This window comes from Erpetoichthys calabaricus, chromosome 10 (assembly GCF_900747795.2).
Source record: "Erpetoichthys calabaricus chromosome 10, fErpCal1.3, whole genome shotgun sequence".
Lineage (NCBI taxonomy): Eukaryota > Metazoa > Chordata > Cladistia > Polypteriformes > Polypteridae > Erpetoichthys > Erpetoichthys calabaricus.
This window is the reverse complement of record NC_041403.2, coordinates 6,336,849-6,361,475: the sequence shown is the minus strand read 5'-3', so window position 1 is coordinate 6,361,475 and position 24,627 is coordinate 6,336,849. Positions and strand designations below refer to the sequence as shown.

Here is a 24,627-nt window from a genome sequence, read left to right as displayed (position 1 = left end):
GCACAGTGGCCTCCATCATCCATAAAGGGAAGAAGTTCGAAACCACCAGGACTCTTCCTAGAGCTGGCTGGCCATCTAAACTGAGCGATCGGGGGAGAAAGGCCTTAGTCAGGGAGGTGACCAAGAACCCGATGGTCACTCTGTCAGAGCTCCAGAGGTGCTCTGTGGAGAGAGGAGAACCTTCCAGAAGGACAACCATCTCTGCAGCAATCCACCAATCAGGTCTGTATGGTAGAGTGGCCAGATGGAAGCCACTCCTTAGTAAAAGGCACATGGCAGCCCGCCTGGAGTTTGCCAAAAGGCACCTGAAGGACTCTCAGACCATGAGAAAGAAAATTCTCTGGTCTGATGAGACAAAGCTTGAACTCTTTGGTGTGAATGCCAGGCGTCACGTTTGGAGGAAACCTGGCACCGCTCATCACCAGGCCAATACCATCCCTACAGTGAAGCATGGTGGTGGCAGCATTTTGCTCTGGGGATGTTTTTCAGCGGCAGGGACTGGGAGACTAGTCAGGATAAAGGGAAAGATGACTGCAGCAATGTACAGAGACATCCTTGATGAAAACCTGCTCCAGAGCGCTCTTGACCTCAGACTGGGGCGATGGTTCATCTTTCAGTAGGACAACGATCCTAAGCACACAGCCAAGATATCAAAGGAGTGGCTTCAGGACAACTCTGTGAATGTCCTTGAGTGGCCCAGCCAGAGCCCAGACTTGAATCCGATTGAACATCTCTGGAGAGATCTTAAAATGGCTGTGCACCGACGCTTCCCATCCAACCTGATGGAGCTTGAGAGGTGCTGCAAAGAGGAATGGGCGAAACTGGCCAAGGATAGGTGTGCCAAGCTTGTGGCATCATATTCAAAAAGACTTGAGGCTGGAATTGCTGCCAAAGGTGCATCGACAAAGTATTGAGCAAAGGCTGTGAATACTTATGGACATGGGATTTCTCAGTTTTTTTACTTTTAATAAATTTGCAAAAATCTCAAGTAAACTTTTTTCACGTTGTCATTATGGGGTGTTGTGTGCAGAATTCTGAGGAAACAAATGAATTTAATCCATTTTGGAATAAGGCTGTAACATAACAAAATGTGGAAAAAGTGATGTGTTGTGAATACTTTCCGGATGCACTGTAATATATACTGTATATATATGTGTTTGTGTGTATATATGTATGTATATATACTGTATATGTATATATGTATGTATATATATGTGTGTGTGTGTTTATTTGTATGTACATATATATATATACATACAAATAAACACACACACACACATATATATACACACTTATGCACACATGCATATATATATATATATATATATACTTATATACACACACACACATATATATACATACACATATACATATACAGTATATATACATACATATATACACACAAACACATCTATTTGCATATTTATACACACACACATATATATATACATACATATATACACACACATATACATATACAGTATATATACAGTACATACGTATATACACACAAACACATATATATATATATACTTACTTATACACACACACACTGTTAAAGAGACACGGATCACATTTAAGGGTGCACCTCCCAGCATGCATGAGAGTGTCTATTATGGGATGTTAAAAAGTGAAGAAGGTGCACGAGTGCCGCAATAGTCAATTCCGCATAAAGAAACATTTATTTGTTATAAGTAAGAATCAGCAGTGTACCGAGTTAAGATAAGTGTGCGTTGATGACCAGAGGTGGGTTCGTTTGCATTTTCCTTGTTTTTTCCTTACGTTATTGATTTGGATTCTATACTGCCGGTAAGCTAGTGCTTAATTTCAGTAATACTGCCATCTAGTGGACTTTGGGTACTTTATCAATAAGTTTTATGTATTCTTTTTTATTGTAGACCACACATACAAATACACCTATACCTATTCGAATGCAGGTGTATATCTCAAAATAAATGAGTTCAATTTCAAACTAAGCTGCTGTGTGGAATACTCTGCATCATTTGCCAGTATCCTGATCGACACTCCGGAGTGAACACTATAAGTCCTGAACATACGAAAGATAAAGTGGTCCTTTGCTACACACACACATACATATATATATATATATATATATATATATATATATATATATATATATATATATATATATTGTGACGTCCCGTCGAATAACACACTCAGGAGCCGCTTGTCCGGGGAAGTCTTCCAAAAATGCCGACTGGCTTTTTATTCAATCAGCCGCGATATAAACGGTGCCCTACAGCCGCCCGTTGTCTGGGTCACGGGGACACCTCCAAAATAACAAAAACTAATCACCTTCGTCCTATCTACCTCTCTTACTCTCCAAACAGTTACTTCCCTTCCGTACACCTTATACTGTTCTCCTCACTTTCTCCAGCCTCCAACTCCAACTTCCGGCCACCCACCACTTTTTATCACGCCCCATTAATTAATTAACCCAGATCCCTGTCACTCATCTCTCTCTCTAGGGAGGTGCCCCAAGCCCTTACAAACAGGGTTCCCTCAAGACTCCACCCCAACACTGCTTCCCTTCCCTATAGCCCATGCAATGGCAAGACACGTCACAATATATATATATATAGTTATATACACACACACTGTATATGTACACTGTGGAACACAGCCCGGACACAGACAGGTAGACATTGTTTAAGCACCACAACACGTTTATTTACAATACTAATATTTACAGGTGAAACACACGCAACCCCGAATTCCCCCAAACTCCAGGCCTCTCACACAATGCCTTCCTCTTTGGTCCACCTCCACTCCTCCTCCTCCACCACCACCACCACCACCTTCTCCTCCTCCTTCTCCTCCTCCTCCTCCTCCTAGCCCTTGCCTTATTCCTCCCGACTCCAGCCATTGAATGGAGGAAGGCGACCCCTTTTATAATCACCTGGACGTGCTCCAGGTGCCTCCCAATTAGCTTCCGCCGGCACTCCACAGTGTGGCAGAAGTGCCGGTTGCGCACCTGGAAGCACTCTGGGTGTCCCTGGTCGTCTTCCCTCCAGCACTTCCAGGTGTGACGGAAGTGCTGAGGACCAGGGTCTCCAAGCATCGGGGTGCCCCCTGGCGGTGACCACGGGCCCCTATAGGGTTGAGCTTCTAAGCTCTGTTCCCGTGGTCCCCAAAACCACACCTCGTGTTCTGGAGGAGGCATAATCCCTCCTCCGGTCCTTCTGGGCATCTGGGCTTGCCACAACACACAACACACATATATGTATACATATAAACACACACACACATACATATATACATACATACATACATACATACATACATACCTGTACATACATACACACACACACACATACGAGGTGTGTCTATTAAATAACGAGACTGTGATTCCACCTAGTAAACAAAGCAGTCCGAACAGGTTATGACTGCACACGTGGTGACCTTGAACAGGTCTGAACCTGCATGACAAGCAGCAACACTCTATGATGTTCAGTTGATTGTGAGTCGCCATTTAGTTTGATTGTGTTTTCTGTAGTGTGCCGAAAAAATGCTAAGTTTAAAGGTTTTGCAAAGATGGTCCCACGGGTTCTCACACCAGAGCAAAAAGAACGTCGCGTGGAATGTTGTGTTGACATTCTGCAGCAGTTTCACTCAGATCCAAACCTGTTTCATAAAGTAATCACTTGTGACGAAACCTGGATCTTCCAGTATGATCCTGAAACCAAAAGACAGTCAATGCACTGGAAAACACCGTCATCACCAAGAATGATAAAAAGCTGGTCAAACCAAGTCCAAATTCAAAGCCATGCTCATCGTGTTTTTCGATATCAAGGGTGTAATTTTGGAAGAACGGGTTCCAGAAGGCACAACAATTAACCAGCATTATTATAAGGAAGTTTTGATGAAGCTGAGAGAAAAAGTCAGAAAAAAACGGCCGCAACTGTGGGAAAATGGTTTGATTCTTCACCAGGACAATGCGCCTGATCACACAGCACTTTCTGTAAAGCAGTTTTTGACCGACAAGCACATCACTACACTTGAACATCCTCCATATTCGCCCGATTTAGCACCGTGTGACTTTAATCTTTTCCCAAAAATTAGATCAGTGCTTAATTGGGACACGTTTTGAGTCAGTTGATGTTGTAAAGAAGAAAACGTCGGATGTGTTAAAATAGCTGACAGAAACTGATTTGCTCCATGCCTTCGACCAGTGGAAAACAACACTGCAGCAATGTATTAGTACAAATGGGGAGTATATTGAAGGGGACGAGCATTAAATTTGTAATACATATAAATAAAGGTGAGTTATTTGATCAGTCTCGTTATGTGACAGACACACCTCGTATATATACACACACACACACACACACACACACACACACACACACACACACACATATATATATATATATATATATATATATATATATATATATATATCCATCCGTCCATTTTCCAGCCCGCTGAATCCGAACACAGGGTTACGGGGGTCCGCTGGTGCCAATCCCAGCCAACACAGGATGTAAGGCAGGAACCAGTCCCAGGCCGAGTGCCAACCCACCGCAGTATATATATATATATACATATATACTTAAAATTTTCATGAATATCCTTTAAACACAATTAAAACCTACCACATAAAAGTGAACATTTAAGGCACAGATTTTGCTTCCTTACTGCAACACCCAGTTAACCGTTGCTCTCCTAACACACCCGGCTTGTGACACTTTCTAGGCCATTTGGGCGAATTAATCTCTTAAAGAGACAACAGCCACCATCTTCACAAACCACAAGTACTTCTTTAGGCCTTCCATCTTTATCAATCCTACATTACGCGGGTCCAGCCCTATTTCACATTGATCCACTCCGGTGTTGCACAAACCGAACTTTATTTTCCCCGTTATATCTAGCTTACCATCAACGTGTGAAATAAGGCATCGCGTATAAAATATGAAACGATTAAAATGGCAAACATTTCCTGGGCATTCTATGCAAAGCCAAAAGGCAAACTGGCAATGTATAAAATACTTCCGCTAGCGACCAATGTTTCCTCTAATTATTTTAATAGATGCGCTGTATAATTATGCAATTCTGCAAAACAGGTTTATGACCAGATTAAATATGCACAATATCTATGTTTAATATTAGTTTATCAGCTGAGTGCACGGGAAATTAAATACAAGGCGCAATTTCATACAAAATAATGCGCGGCCGGGCCCCCTGAACAGTTCGGAGTCCTGACGTCAACAAGGGGCGGGGTGACTGGCGTTGTTCCGAGTGTGACAGAGACCGGATTTGTACCGACTTGGAACGGCTCGAGGGGCTTTGAACAAGTCTACGCCAGGTCACAATTCGCTTTATGTCCAAAGGAGTTCCTCACAGTTGATGACGTTCCTGATCGCGAAGTACCTCTTCGGTCAGCTGCTAGCTCTTAAGGTTTTGTTAGGCGTCGGTGCAAGAACAAGCGTTAAATATATGAAGTGTTTTTGTGCTAAAAACACAAGTAGGTGTAATTCAAAACGCCATTCTAGCCTTCTTTTGTTACAGCAAGTAGTTTGTTTTTAGTATTAAAATCGTGTACTTTATTTTGTATTTCTTTTTTCATGTTCATATACGTCTTTTTAATAAAGGCCTTTTCATGACACATTTTTCATACTTAGCCTAAATAGTATTTGTCGTTCTGTATAATGCCTAGCTATTAAATGCAATTTCCAGAGAAAGTTATAGCATATTAAAGTAACACGGACATTTCATGCTTTGCCTAAAAGCGTCACGCCTTAGATTCCCAATAGACATTCTATACAATACCTGCTTTTAACACACTGCAGCCTATAAGTACATAATTGCACAGTTAGAAATGAAACTCAAGACAGACAAGGTGAGAAAACTGCGTGTTTCCACAGTCTTAGCAATTCACAGAAAAACTGACAATAAGATTCCTCGTCCCCATTAACCCCTGCCACCCAGCAATCCTTCTTAAAGACACAGTCGCCCATTAAAACTGAAACGTTATCTGTCCCTGTTCTTAATACATTTATTTTATAGTTCAAGACTAGTTTATGTAACATATCTTCAAGTAAACACAACATAAAGTGTTAATATAAAGCTCGGCTCTCACGCGTTCCGTAACTACCCATGAACAGACGCTAACAGACTGGTGAGATGCCAGTGGGCTGCTGGATTGTGAAGGACCCTCGGTACATACTGGAACGGCGGTTGAGCTCAGGTTTTGTTGATCTTAGTATCCTGCCGACTACATTATAAAGATTTGTGTTCTGTCCACATTATCAGTTGCTTTTTCTAAGCTCAAAACTACCAACTTCATTTTCAAGGAGCGCTTCACACAATTAAAGTTTTCTTTGTCAAGGAAAGGCTCGTGACGAGGGAGCACACAGTGCAGTGAAGTGCCCTTTTTTAGATCAGGTATTTTGAAGGTTATTTCTGATTTCTTCCCTTTTTTATATATGTTTTCAAGACTAAATCTAATCGTTTTAATAAAGGACACTTGAGAAAACAAATAACGCATTTTTAAACGTACTTCACTCATGTAAAGTGCAATGTAATTCAAAATCACCTTTTTTGCGGGGCTGACTTTGGGCTGTGCCGTATCAGCAGTTACATCTGCTCCAATTACTATTCGGGGCTGAGCAGACCACCAACAGTCGTGAAGCTGCCTTTTAAGGGGCTTTAGCAATGCTGCTTGTTCTGCAGGTCCTCCAACTTGCAGGAAACACTCAGAGGTTGGTGGCAGGATTGGCACTCCGGTTATTGTAAAAAAAAAACTCGCAATGTTCAGTGTGGTGCTGAAGTGGCACCAGCCTCGGACCCCAATTGAGGTGGTTCGTCGTGTGGTGGGTGCGCATGCTCGCAACCTCCTTGTTTTACGATTCGTCTTCGGTATTATGCATTGACCGATCAGACTGGAGAAACGCAGGTGTCTGGAGCGCCGCGCTGCGGCGAATAAACAAACTGTGGCTTTGTGCCCGCGGCACTCGCGACACTGGCTTATTGACTTTGTAACGAATAACTCGACTTCACTTATTTCCCCGCTATCTGACATACGCGCTGCTTCATGACATTATCTTACATCCAGTAGCGTGTGTGAAGCCCTGGACGGGATGCCGCGCAGATCGGGTACACTGTAAAAAATGCTTGACTCCCCTAACTTAAAATTATCAAGCAAATAATTTCATCACTCTTTTTAAGAGCACAACTTTTTAGCAATTCGTTTTGTTTAAATAAAAAAATTAATTGACCCAACTTGTGTTAGGGCCAGAGTTATTGGCATTACTTAAAAACTTTACTTGTGTCAACTCATATTTTTTACATAAGTGGAAATTAAAAAAACAATTTGGACAACCCAACTTAAAAAGAGTGATGTAATTTGTTACTGCATTTTTTTAAATTGATATGTGATACAAAAATATATTACTTGCATGGATTAACTAAAAAAAGCTCATTAAATAAATGAAAAACTACATTTGTTTAGCAAAACTGTTTATTATTGTCTCTCAACAGACACCAATGAAAAACATATCTGTTAAAGTTTTTGAAAAACATTAGTGTTAAGCAAATCACTAGAATTGAACAATGTTCAACAAGAGCAAATTAAATCATCTGTTTAACAGAGGCACCTGATAAGCAATTTTTGTTTCATGTTAAAACAATTTAAACACAATAGAACAAACTAAAACATTTTCCATATAATATAAACACTAAGACAATATTTTTGTACCAGAGAAGAGATTGTTTACTCTATTCTTTCATGATCTAAACAAATGAACCTTAAAGATTTTAAACATCTCAAATTAAATAAAGATATTCAAAAACATTAAATATTTACAAACTGCAAAAAAGACAAAACTAAGATTTGCACATCATTTACCCTCAATCAACAGATTCTACTTATATATAATTTCTAACCTTGCAAAATGAATATCAACATAATTGATACGCCAGGCTAAAGCTTTAGAACTTGCAACAACTTATTTTTTAAGGACAGGGTACGAGCCGAACATTGTTCTCCAAGATTAAGAAAGACCTTCTGAATGGTCTCAAATGTGTACTTCCATTCTTTAGGATACTCCATATTTAAGGCATAAATCAACCCAAACAGTACACAAAAAGCAGTGGGATAATCCGGCAGTCCTTCAACCACAACAGTGTCCTCAATCACAACTGCCATGCTGTCTAGTGTCCCGGAATCTTCTTCATCTCTGACCATTTCAATCATCATGATTTTCACACCTTGAGTGTCCAATTCCTTTGACTTAGTTACCTTAAAAACATATAAACACAAATGTTGTAATGCACCACTGTGAGTAACATTTGTTAGTTTTATGATGATTGGGGGAAAAAAAAACTTCCCAAACAAGACTTGAATAGTGGTGTGTGCTCTCTCAGGTAATGTGGACGGCCTTTCAATGCAACTGATCTACGGTGTTCAGTTATGTCTGTAGTCTGGAAAGATGAAAGATTTATGGTATTATAAAACAATAAAAAGGAGAGACAAGCTTTCTTATATTGATATCACAACAATGTATTTACATGTCAATACATTTAAAAATAAATGTTAATTAATACATTTCTTAATTGCATAAATAGTTTCACATGTAAAATATGTTTTATGTCGCACTTCATTGGCCGTTTATGCTGGTCAACATCACTGCTGTTCTGAGCCTTATTCTGGGAGCACAGAGGACTCGACAGGAGGCACAATGGGGTTCCAGTTTACCAGAGGGTACACACAGACAGACCCCCATAATTCTCATACACTCACACCTGGACAATAGTCAGACCTAAGCTGTCTTTCATTGGTTTGTGGAAGGAAACTCACTTCACATTTAATTTAATGTTTTACATTTTTCAAATCACCATTAGAAGTATATTGGGTAATCTTTCTGCTTCTAAATTATTGGAAGTTTAAACATCACTTATTAAAGATGTAGAATTAGATGTTGAAGTTCTACATTCAGGATTACTGTTCAGAAAAATTCACATATGAAACCTGGTCTACCCGAGGATGAAGACATAAATGGAAAGTAAGGATCACATAACAGGACGGGAAAAGGTGAACACACTGAGTATGTAATTTACATGAATAAAATACAACTATAATAATTTTTATGTACAAAATTTACATTGGCTTAAATTGTCTGAGTGCGTCAGTGCTTGTGTGTGTTTATACTGTATATACAGTATCTGAACTGGTGCTTCATCCAGAGTGTCCCCTGCCCATTTGAAAACATTTACATAAGCATTTATATTGAGCACATGGTATCAACATGGTGTTGCATACAATGTCTACTGTAAGGTACAGTATGTAATGTAACAAGAATTATGCAACTAAATTGACAGGCAAAACAGACATGAATGCAAGGCAGCCTCATACACATTTATCAATATCCGGATGACAAAAAAACAAACAAAAAAAAAAAAACCCTATGTAAAAAATAATAAGTAGAAATCTTGAGAGGAAACAAAGTTTAAAATCCACATGAACTCTGAAAGCTTAGTCAAAATATAATTAGACATAATTACAGAAAAAAAAGAAATTAACTATTTCTTTACATGACTGGCACTAACTAACAAGAACTTGATTATCACCTGCTGATCAAGTCTTTCCAAAAGGGTCCCGATTTCATCACCTCCTTTTGTTCTGAACATGTGAATAAGCCCATTTGCATACGTTTCCAAAGCAAACTGGAAGGTTTTATAAGGTCGATTCCCGTTATTCGTTTGAATTCTCCATACACCTGAAAGATACATACAGAAATTACCAATGGCATTAATATTTATAAAATCCCATATTAAAAAATGAAATCAAATTCACATTTGATGCTGTAAGAAGAGGCCTGGCCATTTCTCTTTTACAAGTGACACTAAAGGTTGTTCTTGAACAATTTCTTGTCGTCTCATGGAGAATGTAATGTCCATTTTTTCATTTAGAAGGTTCATGTTGAAATTTTTCTTCTTAAGTTCATCTACCATGGCTCTTCTTTCACATTCCAGTACTTCTTCATTGATACCTGGTGGATGGTCAGGCAGGAAGTTTATCTCTGCATGCTTTGGTTTTTTAACACCTTTCTTTTTCTTTTGGTTTACTGTGACTTCAAAGCATCCAGCGCTGCGCAATTTTTGACGATAATTGCCCATCTTGTGCTTTAGGCTCATTTTCCATGCTTGCCACCCCTTATCAGGTCCAGGCTCAGACAAACAGGGGTGCTTAGAAACAAGTTCCCTTGCAACACTTTCAAACTCTTTGTCAGTGGGGTAAGCTTTGAAAGAATACATTAGCTCTGCTAATTTGTCTAAAATTTCCATTTTCATATCACAGGGCACATTCAAAGTTGTTTGTTCTCTCTCATATTGTTCATTGCCTTTTCTGAGGCGGATCTCTACGTCAAATGAAAAACTTGGTATGAAAAATTTTGATGGCCACTGACTTACACGGTGACAAGAACTGGATGAGCTTGGGCTGGACTCTACTGATACCAGACTAGCTGTATCTAAAGTGTCAAAAGAAACATCTGATGAGTCTTTGTCAGGTTGTTCTATTGGGCTCATCATTAATTCCCAAAAAATTCTTATAGTGGCTTTTTCGGGTGGAAGTTCCTCCACATTATGTAGATTGCAAAGCCAATAATCAAAGTCAGGATCTTCATACTGCATTGAAAATCCTTTCTCAATCTGTAGCTTTTTCGATAGCATTTCTTTGAGGTCTTCAAGTGAAGAAGGGTTGGGAATGGACACTTTTTGTATATTGTCAGGTCCAAGAATAACTCGATGTAGCATAGTGACAAATGTTACTAAAAAACAAGATAAAAAAGATGTTCACTATAATTACAATAAGTGGCTAACAAATTATAAATCTCTTGAGAGAAATTAAAAGCTTTCCTCTTATTTTGTAAGGTGTAAGAGGATAAAAGTCATTTAGCTGATCTGGACGAACAAGAATTACATCTCCATAGTTACACCTTGAAACTTCATACGACCGAAGATGTTCAATGTACCATGAGCTCTGTTTTTCAACAACAAATGAAACTTCAGAATATTTTAATAATAAATGGTGAATTAAGGCAAAGTCAGGTAGACCAGAACAAGAACCCACAGATATTACCATACCTTTTGAGTAAGTAGTTCCATGCAAACATACAGTATGTGTGACAGACACCATGTTTTGGCCTGGATACACTTTACTGATAATATCCTTAAGCTTTGGTTCAAGGAACTGGGTTTGGACCACCTTTACTTTGCCAGGCTGCAATAAAGGTTTAAAAAAATTGGGTGAGTCCAAAACATATGCCAGCAATAACTGATGTTGTCTTGTCAAAGTAACTACAATGTTTTTAAAACTGCGTGAATCACGAACTACCCTCTTGAAAAAACTATGCTTAGATTCAAACCTCATGCTCCACACATCAACTAAGGGGCCAAAACATCTTGTCATATTTGGATAATGCTCTATGAAATGGTGTTTGGGTTTTAGTTTTTCATTTGGAAACACTTCTTGAAACAGCTGTTTGTGTCCTGAGAGTTTTGACTCCAAATAGCACAATGTTTCCTCTGAAAATTTTTTGGAAAATGCAAGTTCCACAATATCCTTCAGGTCCATTAAAATTTCCCAAGTTTTCTCTTTTTCCGGCACTAAACCACCAATCATCAAAGATAAGAGTCTTAACAGTGTCCAATTCTCATGCCCATTACCACCAATTGTTTTTTTTTGAACTGAAGGTTTGTGAAATTTTTTGTGGCCGATTAACTTTATCAGAGTGCTCATATGGAAAATTCTGGATAATAGTGTTAAGGCAGTCAAGTGTGAAATAATTATCTTGAATCAACTTGTGCAAACAAACACTTAATTCAAAAGGCACAACACCCTCAAGAAAATCGTAAAGAAGGTCTGGTGGAAACCCAGTTACAGGGTGGAAAAAAGTCAAATGTTTACTCAACACACATTCAGCTTTCACACCACTGGCAGACTTAAGACTGGGGTTTGTTTTAAGCTGAGTGATTAAATCATCACGCCCCTGTTGTGTTCTTATTTGAAATAATCCTTGTCGTACATCTATGCTTTGAATGTCACTCAGTGATGCCAAACAGAAATGACAGAATTTGTCTACCTTGAAGCTCTCCTGGAATCCAGCAAGACTATGTGCAGCAAGATTATCGGCAGAAACAGCAAACACAGTTCCTCTGATGTTTCCAGAAAGTTTACTGATGTACAAACCTTCTTGTTCAAGCATCTTTAAATCTTTGACTAATGGATCAAAAAAAGTGTCATAACCAAACTGTTTTACATCCAGACTTTTGCTTAGAAGTGCTAACTGTATTGCATTGAGATTGCTTCGAAATTCTGATGGCCAGTTAAGAAGAACTCAGTATACTGCAGTTAACTTGTGTTTCTTGCGTGAAGTGCCAAGTGGATTGGCAACTTCAAAATCATCAATGTACAAACAAATAGCAATTCTAAACTCTCTGGAACCAAGAAGTTTGTTTTCTTTATAAAACTTTCCATCAAGATATGACATATAATATCCTGGTATCTCCACTGGAGTACTCAATGTGTTCTCCAAAACGTCATCTCGACCCAGCAAAGCTGTTAAGACTTTCAGTATGGGAACATAAACAAATGACCTGTTTTATATTCGGCTGAACACAAACTCAACTGGTTCAACTACAGCAAAGTTTTTCTTAAAATAAGCCTTTCTTTTGTGACCTCCTCCTTCACAAGCTTTTAAAAATGGGTTGCTTTTGTGAATGGTGTCTGAAATATTTGCAAGATCAGAGTTACCAAGAGTGCAGCCATTTTTCTTCAAAGTGTCCACAATAATATGTAAGGTTTGGGATTCTGAAAGTTCTGAGATCTCTTTTAAATTTTCAATAATCTGTTGCATTGCATTTTGTGAAACGTGCAGTACAGTCTGCATGCACAAAAAGAGAGCAGCAAGCTTATGTTCAATTGCTAAATCTAAATTTTCTCCTTCAACAACAATACTTGTTAAAATATTACTGCTACATGCCTCTGTGGTATCTTCACCATCATCAGAGTCCTCTAGAGTACAGCTAGCTTCACCTAATTCATCCTCTAGAACAAGGGTTCCCAAACTTTTTTCAGCCTCAGACCCCTTTACCAAAAACTTTTAAAACCGTCGACCCCCTAATTACATGCAATGGTTTTTCATATCCGCACTTGCTTTGATATGTTCGATAAGACAATGAACAGACATGTTTGTGCTACATGTATTTTCATGCATTCTTACGTGTGACTCTTTTAATGACACATTTTACCTTTTCGTTCGCAAATTTGGTATGTAATGTGTTTTTTTTAAATGATTTTACTTCTTAATTAGGTACCGATTGGAATCATAGATATTTTGAAGTAACAAACAAATAGCAGTAGTAAGGGGGTCTATTTTTGCTGTCGTTGACCCCCAAATTTTTTCATTGAAACTATCGACCCCTAGAAAGTTCAAATCGACCCCAGGGGGTCAATATCGACCACTTTGGGAACCCTTGCTCTAGAAGCACCACAGACGTTCTAAAATCCTTCAAGGCCTGATGTTTGTGTTTTCTATTAATGTGCACTCGGAATGTGGAAAGAATGTTGGTTTTAAAAGTACAATTAGACATTTCACAGTTTCGTAGTTTTTCAAGTGTCTGCTCAAGTGAATAATACAAGTCCTTTCTTTGCAAATGTCTTTGAAATTACAGTGTTCACAGTTAAATGTGGCACACTCCGATTTATCACTTTTAGAATGCACGCGGCTTAGGTGCGTTCTTAAAGCTCCTATTGTATTAAATAAAGCTAAACAGTCCAAGTACAAACACTGCACTCTTCTGTTGGTTAGATGATGCCAGTGTTTTAATCGATAGTGCTTAATCAGAATATGCTGTTTTTCATGTGAAAATTTGCAATAACGACAAGGTATTGATAGCGTGGACATTCTTTTGTTATTTAAACTCGACTTCCTTAAACTTAAAAATTGGCACATTCATTAACATTTCTGATACAACAAGACTATATGAACTGGGACTATTCTGGATTTTTGGCAGAAAAATAAAGAAGTGCAACTTAAGTGAAACGAAGGAAACTACTTAGATATGCAAAAAATTCACGGCTCACGCTGTTACACTTCCTCCTTTACGGCAGGTTAATTATTCGCGAATTATTATGAAGCTGACCACTTTCCTTAACTCACACTGTCAATGTCACAGAATATCACGTACCTTAGAACTTAACAAAATCTTCACAAAATACCACATGCAATGAAATGGAGTCACTTTCCTGGATCTTCCGGAAGTGTAAATCAAACAACGATTTGGACATGCGTGAATGAAACGTTTTTACCTTGTCGTAACTTAAAGTTTTATGTTTACTTTAAGGGCAATACTTGAAATGTGCCGTACTTGATATAACATTTTGTCTCAACTTCGTTTCCCACAAAAAGTTGAAGCAACTTATTTTTGTAGCCTTCCAGAACGATTTTTAGATTTATTTTTTTTACAGTGTACTTGTAATCTCGTTAGCGGTCAGGATTTGCCCGAGCAGACAGATCCCGGATGTCGCGCGTTCCGAGGACTGCTGTCAGATGTTCCGCCCTTTCAGGAGCCCCACGGTCTTCTCCACCCCACCTACTACTGGGCCCCTGATAAACACGACGTCACACTCTAGGTCTGCTGCACAAAGTCCGTCCTCTTCAAGTTAAAGGCAGCCTGACAACCGAGCGGAGCGCATTTCAGTCCGCAATGTCGGTCTTGTGGCTGTGGGAGCAGTTGGACACCCGAAGCGCCATCATTTTCATCGTGGTGCTGTTGCTTGTGTCGGATTATCTGAAGCACAGAAATGGCAAAAACTTCCCACCGGGTCCTTTTTGGGTGCCGTTTGTGGGCGACTTGTTCAGTATGACTTCAGATCAGCCGCACCTCTACATGGCAAAGGTGAGTCTGAACCCCGAACTCCAAAAATAAAGACGGCAGACAGTTAGGAACAAAAGTGGTGCTACAGAGAAACTGAATTTGGATCTCTCATGAACTATCCATGTGAACGTCCCGGAAACAACTTTTATTTACCCTGATAGCAAACTTCCAGCGGGCCACTAAGTGGGCTCTTAGCGGCCAGATCAGTGGTCCCGGTCCGCTGGAATTTTGCACATCGGGCCCGTTAGTGGCGGCCCGCTAGTCGGTCCTCGGGTGCCAGGAGAGCACTTGCCGACAGAAGCCCACCCTTCAGCCGCTATATGCCTTTACATTCTATGTTAATTTTAAATATTGTTGTTGGCAGTTAATTAATTGACCAGCACTCATATAAGCAAAAATTAAACTTGACCACAACACGCTTAAAGAAAGTCTTGATATTTTTATTAGACCAAAGAATATGCAACAATAGCAATAATAATACTGATAACATAATAATTTTTTTTCCACACACTTTTTATCTACAATTTCCTCCTTTCACATGCAACACCACCTGTACAAAGATAGCAAAAAGAAGAAAAAGAATATGGGATTATAAAAGAACTTTAGTGTAAACACAATTAAAGCCTACATTACAAATGTCAGTCAGTCAGTCAGTCAGTTATTAACCAACCCGCTATATCCTAACACAGGGTCACGGGGGGCCAATCCCAGCCATCACAGGGCACAAGGCAGGAACAAACCCAGAGCAGGGTGCCAGCTCACTGCAGGGCACACACACACACACCCTAGCCCAGTGGTTCTCAAACTGTGGGGCGGGCCCCCCTAGGGGGGCGTGAAGTAACAAAAAGGGGGTGCGAAGATGTGCAAAAAAGAAAACAAGAATCGAAAATATGAAAAATACATCTAATGAAACCAAAATAAATTAACTTAAACTACATTCTGATACTAGAAAAATAAATATAGAGTTAGATAAATGTCGATAAAAGTTAAGTAGGTATAATAAAATATACATCCATCCATCCATCCATTTTCCAACCTGCAGAATCCGAACACAGGGTCACAGGGTATAATAAAATATGCATCTATGATATATCATTAATTAAAAAAGAACACATTTGTATTAGTGGGCTCTTTTAAAAAAAGAAAAAAACCTTAGGGAGGTCACGATTAAAACTGTTATGAAAACCCGGGTTGCAAATACTTAAAGGTTGAGAAATGCTGTCCTAGGGGCAATGTCTTAACCTGCATGTCTTTGGACTGTGGGAGGAAACCCATGCAGACACGGGGAGAACATGCAAACTCCACCAGGTGTCCTTACTGCAAGGCTCTGTGCCACTGTGCTGCCCACATTACAAATATGTTTCTGTTAAATATTCTGCTTTTATTCCATTAAAGAGAGGTTGGCTTGTTGCACGTTCCGTTTACTTCCTTATTCTAAACCATAATACACTTGACATCCTATAATATACGGTTAATCCCATCAACTCTGCTTATAAAGAAACTGACATCCCCGTGGATGCTATAGTCTCTGCATTCATTCTCCGCCATTTTCGGCCCCCCATCTCCGACACAGGTGCTTTTTCGAGGCTGAGTCACCTCCAGCTGCTGGTCCTCTTCGGTGGCTTCCTTTGTGGTGGGATTTCTCCCGACTGCCCCTGCCATTACACGGCTACTTGCTGTTAACTTCTGTTATCTACTCCAGTGTATTAATGAGCATAATAAAGACAGACTTACTGTATAATACAAGGGTGTCCCAAAAGTCACTATACACTTTTAATAAATTACACAAGAAACTGAATTTATTAATACTTCTAGCATCAACAAATGCGTCGTTGCAGTTTTTCTTGCTAGGTTTGCCATCACGTTCCAACGCCTTGAAGACTAGTTGTGTACCTCCACATGAGCGCCTCCATTTTCAGCCACCTTCGGAACGCAAGCCTGTCCGACGTTTTGCATCATCTCGTCCCCGACCTCGCTGCAAGCCGTTTGGATTCTTTCCTCGAGCTGTGACAGGTTAGACACCTTGCTTTGATATAGCCCCACAAAAAAATAAATGTTACAAGGTGTAAGGTCAGGGGATGGCAGAGCCCAATCGAGGGAACCCCTTTGACCGATCCATCAGTCAGGAAACGTGATGTTCAGGAAATCTCTGACTAACCTGGCAAAGTGGGGAGGGATGGAGCCATGGTTAAGGGAATAATACACTTACAAAGACTGCAAAGCCTGATAATGCTGATTAACACCAGGTTGGTCAGACGCTCTTGTGACTTGGAACTCCTGTACATGCAGGAATTATAACATAACCCAGATTGATTCGGGTAACACAGATTACATTATTTCTCTGACTTACCTGACTGGACTAGTTAGAAAAAGAGCAAGAGAGATGAAATAAGTGAGGTAAACACAATCTCAGAATAACACTGAGGTTGGACAAATGACCCCCTAACACATTCATGGCGCATACAGGGCTGAGGGAGGGAGAAGGAGCGGAGGAGGCCCTTTTCAAAGGTCTTTTCACCCGTGGGTTCAATTTCCTGTGTGGAAGTAACCAGAGGTGGTCTTAGGGGTGTGCAAGGGGGCCTAGGGCTGACCAACCCCACGCAGAGCCGGTTACATCAATCTTTGTTACCAGTATGTGTGGGTTGTATAAACTTACATATGAATTTAATAAAAAAATACACTGGATTTTCTCATTACAGTATTCAGCTAAATTTTTGCAAGATAAAATGCAGACTTTATGAAAATATAATTGGAGAATATAACTTGACAAATTCTCTCAAACTTGACACGCAGACCTCATAAGCAGGACCCCCTTAGGCGCGGGGGGCCTGGGGCGGTCGCCCCCCTTGCCACCCCTAAATGCCACTCTTGGAAGTAACCCCCGAGGAAGACAGGAATAGTTCATTCAATCAGCTTTTATTCAGTCACAATCGAGTACATGGATTCACGCGCTGCAAGGCAGAAGATCGCAGATTTACCTTTTCAGTTGCCTTTTTATTTTTTCTTCCCTCCTCGTTCCACTTACGTCTCAAAAAGCATAATATCGTTTACCTAAGCATTTCATCGTGTATTGCGCAAATCGGCCAACTGTTTCTGTTTTGTGTACGGGTCAGATAGAGCCCTTGAAGAAGGAAAGGTCATCTTTCCAGTGTCTCACAGACGCGTTCCTAAAGAAGGAAGATGTCCGAGGTCAGCTTACTGCACCCTGTCTTATGACAGACGCCTGTAGGAATAACTAACCTGCCGTTATGGCAGAACAGATTTGTCAGCTTTTAACCCTTAGTAGCTTGCAAGCAATTACATTTTCTTTCACACCTGTCCCATGTGAAATAGTCATATTAAAAAGTTTGGGGCCCCCTCTTAATTCTTTGGATTTTTGGTTCTCATTGGCTGAGCTTTCAAAGTAGTAACTTCCTTTTAATATCTGACATGCCTTATGGACACAGTAGGATTTCAGCAGTGACATTAAGTTTATTGGATTAACAGAACCCCTCCTTTAACCGTCACCTTATCGTGGTGGAGGGGTTTGCGTGTCCCAATGATCCTAGGAGCTCTGTTGTCCGGGGCTTTATGCCCCTGGTAGGGCCACCCAAGGCAAACTGGTCCTAGGTGAGGGATGAGACAAAGAGCGGTTAAACAAACCTCCTATGAAGAAAAACAATTTTGGACGGCATTTTCCCTTGCCCGGACGCGGGTCACCGGGGCCCCACTCTGGAGCCAGGCCTGGAGGTGGGGCTCGATGGCGAGCGCCTGGTGGCCGGGCCTGCACCCATGGGGCTCGGCCGGGCACAGCCCGAAGAGGCAACGTGGGTCCCCCTTCCCATGGGCTCACCACCTATGGGAGGGGCCAAGGAGGTCGGGTGCAGTGTGAGTTGGGTGGTGGCCGAAGGCGGGGACCTTGGCGGTCCGATCCTCGGCTACAGAAACTGGCTCTTGGGATGTGGAATGTCACCTCTCTGAAGGGGAAGGAGCCTGAGCTAGTGCGCGAAGTTGAGAGGTTCCGGCTAGATATAGTCGGACTCACCTCGACGCACAGCTTGGACTCTGGAACCAATCTCCTTGAGAGGGGCTGGACTCTCTACCACTCTGGAGTTGCCCCCGGTGAGAGGCGCCGAGCAGGTGTCGGTATACTTATTGCCCCCCAACTTGGAGCCTGTACATTGGGGTTTACCCTGGTGGATGAGAGGGTAGCCTCCCTTCGCCTTCGGGTGGGGGGACGGGTCCTAACTGTTGTTTGTGCGTATGCACCGAACAGCAGTTCGGAGTACCCACCCTTTTTGGAGTCCCTGGAGGGGGTGCTAGAGGGCATACCTTCTGGGGACTCCCTCGTTCTGCTGGGAGACTTCAATGCTCACGTGGGCAATGACAGTGAGACCTGGAAGGGCGTGATTGGGAGGAATGGCCCCCCTGATCTGAACCCGAGCGGTGTTTTGTTATTGGACTTCTGTGCTCGTCACGGATTGTCCATAACGAACACCATGTTCAAGCATAGGGGTGTTCATATGTGCACTTGGCACCAGGACACCCTAGGCCTCAGTTCGATGATCGACTTTGTGGTCGTGTCGTCGGACTTGCGGCCACATGTCTTGGACACTCGGGTGAAGAGAGGGGCGGAGCTGTCAACTGATCACCACCTGGTGGTGAGTTGGCTTCGATGGTGGGGGAGGATGCCGGTCAGGCGTGGTAGGCCCAAACATGTTGTGAGGGTCTGCTGGGAACGTCTGGCAGAGCCCCCTGTCAGAAGTAGCTTCAACTCCCACCTCCGGCAGAACTTCGACCACATCCCGAGGGAGGTGGGGGACATTGAGTCCGAATGGGCCATGTTCCGTGCCTCTATTGTTGAGGCGGCTGACCGAAGCTGTGGCCGTAAGGTGGTCGGTGCCTGTCTTGGCGGCAATCCCCGAACCCGCTGGTGGACACCGGCGGTGAAGGATGCCGTCAAGCTGAAGAAGGAGTCCTACAGGACCCTTTTGTCCTGTGGGACCCCGGAAGCAGCTGATAGGTACCGGCAGGCCAAGCGGAATGCGGCTTTGGTGGTTGCTGAGGCAAAAACTCGGGCGTGGGAGGAGTTTGGGGAGGCCATGGAGAATGACTTTCGGACGGCTTCGAGGAGATTCTGGTCCACCATCCGGCGTCTCAGGAAGGGGAAGCAGTGCAGTGTCAACACTGTATATGGTGGGGATGGTGCTCTGCTGACCTCGACTCGGGATGTTGTGGGTCGGTGGGGGGAATACTTCGAAGACCTCCTCAATCCCATTAACATGCCTTCCAATGAGGAAGCAGAGCCTGGGGACTCAGAGGTGGGCTCCCCCATCTCTGGGACTGAGGTCACCGAGGTGGTCAAAAAACTCCTTGGTGGTAGGGCCCCGGGGGTGGATGAGATACGCCCGGAGTTCCTCAAGGCTCTGGATGTTGTAGGACTGTCTTGGCTGACACGCCTCTGCAACATCGCATGGACATCAGGGACAGTGCCTCTGGATTGGCAGACCGGGGTGGTGGTCCCCCTCTTTAAGAAGGGGGATCAGAGGGTGTGTTCCAACTACAGAGGGATCACACTCCTCAGCCTCCCTGGAAAAGTCTATTCAGGGGTCCTGGAGAGGAGGGTCCGTCGGATAGTCGAGCCTCAGATTCAGGAGGAACAGTGTGGTTTTCGTCCTGGTCGCGGAACAGTGGACCAGCTCTACAACCATAGCAGGGTCCTGGAGGGTGCATGGGAGTTTGCTCAACCAGTCTACATGTGTTTTGTGGACTTAGAAAAGGCATTCGACCGTGTCCCTCGGGGAATCCTGTGGGGGGTACTCCGAGAGTATGGGGTACCGGCCCCCCTGATAAGGGCTGTTCAGTCCCTGTACGATCGGTGCCAGAGCTTGGTCCGCATTGCCGGCAGTAAGTCGAACCCGTTTCCAGTGAGAGTTGGACTCCGCCAGGGCTGCCCTTTGTCACCGATTCTGTTCATATCTTTTATGGACAGAATTTCTAGGCGCAGCCAGGGTGTTGAGGGGGTCCAGTTTGGTGGGCTCAGGATTGGGTCACTGCTTTTTGCAGATGATGTTGTCCTGTTTGCTTCATCAGGCCGTGATCTTCAGCTCTCTCTGGATCGGTTCGCAGCCGAGTGTGAAGCAGCTGGGATGAGAATCAGCACCTCCAAATCCGAGACCATGGTCCTCAGCCGGAAAAGGGTGGAGTGCCCTCTCAGGGTTGGTAGCGAGATCCTGCCCCAAGTGGAGGAGTTCAAGTATCTCGGGCTCTTGTTCACGAGTGAGGGAAGAATGGAGCGTGAGATCGACAGGCGGATCGGTGCGGCATCCGCAGTAATGCGGGCATTGCATCGGTCTGTCGTGGTGAAAAAGGAGCTGAGCCGCAAGGCGAAGCTCTCAATTTACCAGTCGATCTATGTTCCTACCCTCACCTATGGTCATGAGCTATGGGTAGTGACCGAAAGAACGAGATCGCAAATACAAGCGGCTGAAATGAGTTTCCTCCGCAGGGTGTCTGGGCTTTCCCTTAAAGATAGGGTGAGAAGCTCAGTCATCCGGGAGGGGCTCAGAGTAGAGCCGCTGCTCCTCCGCATCGAGAGGAGTCAGATGAGGTGGCTCGGGCATCTGATCAGGATGCCTCCTGGACGCCTCCCTGGTGAGGTGTTCCGGGCACGTCCAACCGGGAGGAGGCCCCGGGGAAGACCCAGGACACGCTGGAGGGACTATGTCTCTCGACTGGCCTGGGAACGCCTTGGGATTCTCCCGGAAGAGCTAGAAGAAGTGGCCGGGGAGAGGGAAGTCTGGGCATCTCTGCTCAAGCTGCTGCCCCCGCGACCCGACCTCGGATAAGCGGGAGACAATGGATGGATGGATGGATGGATGGATTAACAGAAAATATGCAATATGCATCATAACAAAATTAGACAGGTGCATAAATGTGGGCACCGCAACAGAGATATGACATCAATACTTAGCTGAGTATCCTTTTGCTCCTTTGAGCCTCTAGACGCTGTTCTCCTATAGCCTTTGATGAGTGTCTGATTCTGCATGGAGGTATTGTTGACCATTCTTCATACAAAATCTCTCCAGTTCAATTTGAATGGACAGCCTGCTTCAAATCATCACCATAGATTTTCAATGATATTCAAGTCAGGGGACTGTGACGGCCATTCCAGAACATTGTAGTTCTCCCTCTGCATGAATGCCTTTGTAGATTTCCAACTGTGTTTTGGGTCATTGTCTTGTTGGAATATCCAACCCCTGCGTAACTTCAACTTTGTGACTGATGCTTGACATTATCCTGAAGAATTTGTTGATATTGGGTTGAATTCATCCGACCCTCGACTTTAACAAGGGCCCCTGTCCCTGAACTGGCCACACAGCCCCACAGCATGATGGAACCTCCACCAAATGTGACAGTAGGTAGCAGGTGTTTTTCTTGGAATGCGGTGTTCTTCTTCCGCCATGCAAAGCGCTTTTTGTTCTGACCAAATAACTCAATTTTTGTCTCATCAGTCCAAAGCACTTTGTTCCAAAATGAATCTTGCTTGTGTAAATGAGCATTGGCATGCAACCAGCGACTCTGTGGCGTGAGTGCAGAAAGGGCTTCTTTCTCATCACCCTGCCATACAGATGTTCTTTGTGCAAATTGTGCTGAATTGTAGAACGATGTACAGATACACCATCTGCAGCCAGATGTTCTTGCAGGTCTTTGGAGGTGATCTGTGGGTTGTCTGTCACCATTCTCACAATCCTGCTCATATGCCGCTCCTGTATTTTTCTTGGCCTGCCAGACCTGCTGGGTTTAACAGCAACTGTGCCTGTGGCCTTCCATTTCCTGATTCCATTCCTTACAGTTACAGAAACTGACAGTTTAAACCTCTGAGATGGCTTTTTGTAGCCTTCCCCTAAACCAGGAGAATCAACAATCTTTGTTTTCAGATCTTTGGAGAGTTGCTTTGAGATCCCATGCTGTCACTCTTCAGAGGAGAGTCAAAGGGAAGGAAGCACAACTTGTGATTGACCACCTTTAAATACCTTTATATCTCATGATTGGACACACCTGTCTATGAAGTTCAAGGCTTAACGAGCTCATCAACCAATCAGCATTGAGCAGTGACAGGCATTCAAATCAGCACAATGACAAGGGGACCCACATTTGTGCACAGCCAGTTTTTCACATTTGATTTAATTTCATACACCTAAATACTGCGTCACTAAAAATCTTTGTTCGGAAAACACAGCAGTACTCAGATGTTCCTAGGAAATTAAAGACATACCACTGTTATCTTTCTGGTTGAAAAGAGAGTCAATTTTTATACAAGCTGAGAGGGGGTCCCAAACATTTTTATAAGACTGTAAACAGAGTTTTCATAATGTTTTCAAGAGAAGGTCTCTTTTTGCATGTGCGGGGCCTGGTCAGGCCTGGTGTGAGAACTTGTAGCGCTTAGAAGTCATAGTTCTTCACTGAGAATGAGCTCTACTAATTTAAATTTGTTCATATTACATTAAAATTATTTTCAAAACACTCTTTGAATTGGCTGCAACCCCCAGATATGGATTCCCAGGTCCGTCGCCTCCTCAGCCAAACGCACGCCACTGATCTTGGCTCCACTTCTATTTTCCCTTTGTCTGCTCCAATTGAGGGCCATCTTTTACAAACATGATGTCACATCTCATTGTTATGCTGGTGATACGCAGTTGTATCTCAAACAGTCCTGACATCACTTCATCTGTTGAAATGCTTTGAGGATATGAAACAACCCTAACCCTAACCCTAATTGGATGGCACAAAATTTCTTACAATTACACGAAAATAAAACCAGAGGTCATTCTTGTTTGGTCCTACTACATCTGCAGTTGAAACGGGCACTCAGGCAGGCTCCTTGGCAGCAGTGATTCATAATGTTGTCAAAAAACCGAGGTGTCATCTTCAAGTCGTCACTAAAGTTTTGAAAAACAAATCTCTGCCGGTAGCAAAGTTCAGTTTTTACCAGTTGAGGCAAATTTCTAAACTGAAATCCTGTCTTTCACAGAAGGACTTGGAAACAGTCATTCATGCCTTTATTACATCTCACCTAGATTATTGTAATTTGTAATATGTGGAACTGCCCAAATCTGCTCTGTCATGCTTTCGGTGGGTTCAAAACTCTGCAGCGAAATTCTTAATGGGGTCAAGAAAAAAGGATCACATCTACGCCATGTTAGCCTCTCTCTCCACTGGCTACCAGTGAGGCGTCGCATTGATTTTAAAATCTTGTTTGTTTTTAAAGTCTTGCATGGTCTCTCATTCCAAAAGTTTTGGGAATGACAAAAATATGAATTTTTACAAAGTTCTTATTGTGGTAATTTGTATCGACTCCAGAATGTTCTGATGAGTGATCAGATTAATTGCAATTAATTGTAAAGTCCTCCTTTGACATGAAAATGAATTTCATCCCAAAAAACCACTGCATGTCAGCCCTGCCACCAAAGGACCTGCTGACGTCATTTCAGTGATCTTCTCGTTAACACGGGTGAGAGTGTCGACGAGGAAAAGGCTGGAGGTCACTCTGTCATGCCGAATGAGTTAGAATAGAGAGGTGAAGAAGACTTCAGGGTGCCCAAGAAGGTCCAGTAAGCTCCAGGAGCTTCTCCTAAAGTTGATTCAGCTGTGGGCACCGCCAGGGCAGAGCTTGCTCAGGAATGGCAGCAGGCAGGTGTGAGTGAGGCGAAGTCTTTTGGAGGATGGCTTGGTGGGTGTGAAGAT

The 24,627-nt window shown here is 42.6% G+C and overlaps 2 protein-coding genes across 3 annotated transcripts in view; one reads left to right on the top strand and one right to left on the bottom strand.

Annotated features, from left to right (window-relative positions):
• Nucleotides 1–7,447: 7,447 nt before the first annotated feature.
• LOC114658752 (uncharacterized) lies at nt 7,448–14,553 on the bottom strand. Of its 2 annotated transcripts, XM_028810797.2 has the most exons (4): nt 14,212–14,553; nt 11,107–11,242; nt 9,589–9,737; nt 7,448–8,260 (listed from the first exon to the last, which is right to left on the bottom strand). In XM_028810797.2, the coding sequence occupies exons 1-4, from the start codon at nt 14,245–14,247 to the stop codon at nt 7,943–7,945; spliced, it is 639 nt and encodes a 212-aa protein (XP_028666630.1). In that variant the 5' UTR covers nt 14,248–14,553; the 3' UTR covers nt 7,448–7,942. The 2 variants fall into 2 exon arrangements, 1 of the variants encoding a protein (XP_028666630.1); XR_003717457.2 differs by lacking the exon at nt 11,107–11,242 and having other exon boundaries at nt 7,455–8,442; nt 14,212–14,548.
• Nucleotides 14,554–14,659: 106 nt separating this feature from the next.
• LOC114658751 (cytochrome P450 2J4-like) overlaps nt 14,660–24,627 on the top strand; it is a 64,298-nt gene continuing 54,330 nt past the window's right edge. The window contains exon 1 of the mRNA XM_028810795.2: nt 14,660–14,922. Coding sequence (XP_028666628.2) covers nt 14,731–14,922 — 192 coding nt within the window. The 5' untranslated portion in view covers nt 14,660–14,730. The remainder of the gene's footprint in view (nt 14,923–24,627) is intronic.

Bases quoted from the DNA above. Each gene is read 5' to 3' on its own strand.
- LOC114658752 (XM_028810797.2), bottom strand. From the start codon at position 14,247: ATGTGGTATTTTGTGAAGATTTTGTTAAGTTCTAAG. The intron at 9,738-11,106 runs GTATGGTAATAT...TGTATCTTTCAG, and splicing joins TGGAACTACTTACTCAAAAG to GTGTATGGAGAATTCAAACG. The intron at 8,261-9,588 runs GTGATAATCAAG...TATGTTTTTAAG, and splicing joins TGGAAAGACTTGATCAGCAG to GTAACTAAGTCAAAGGAATT.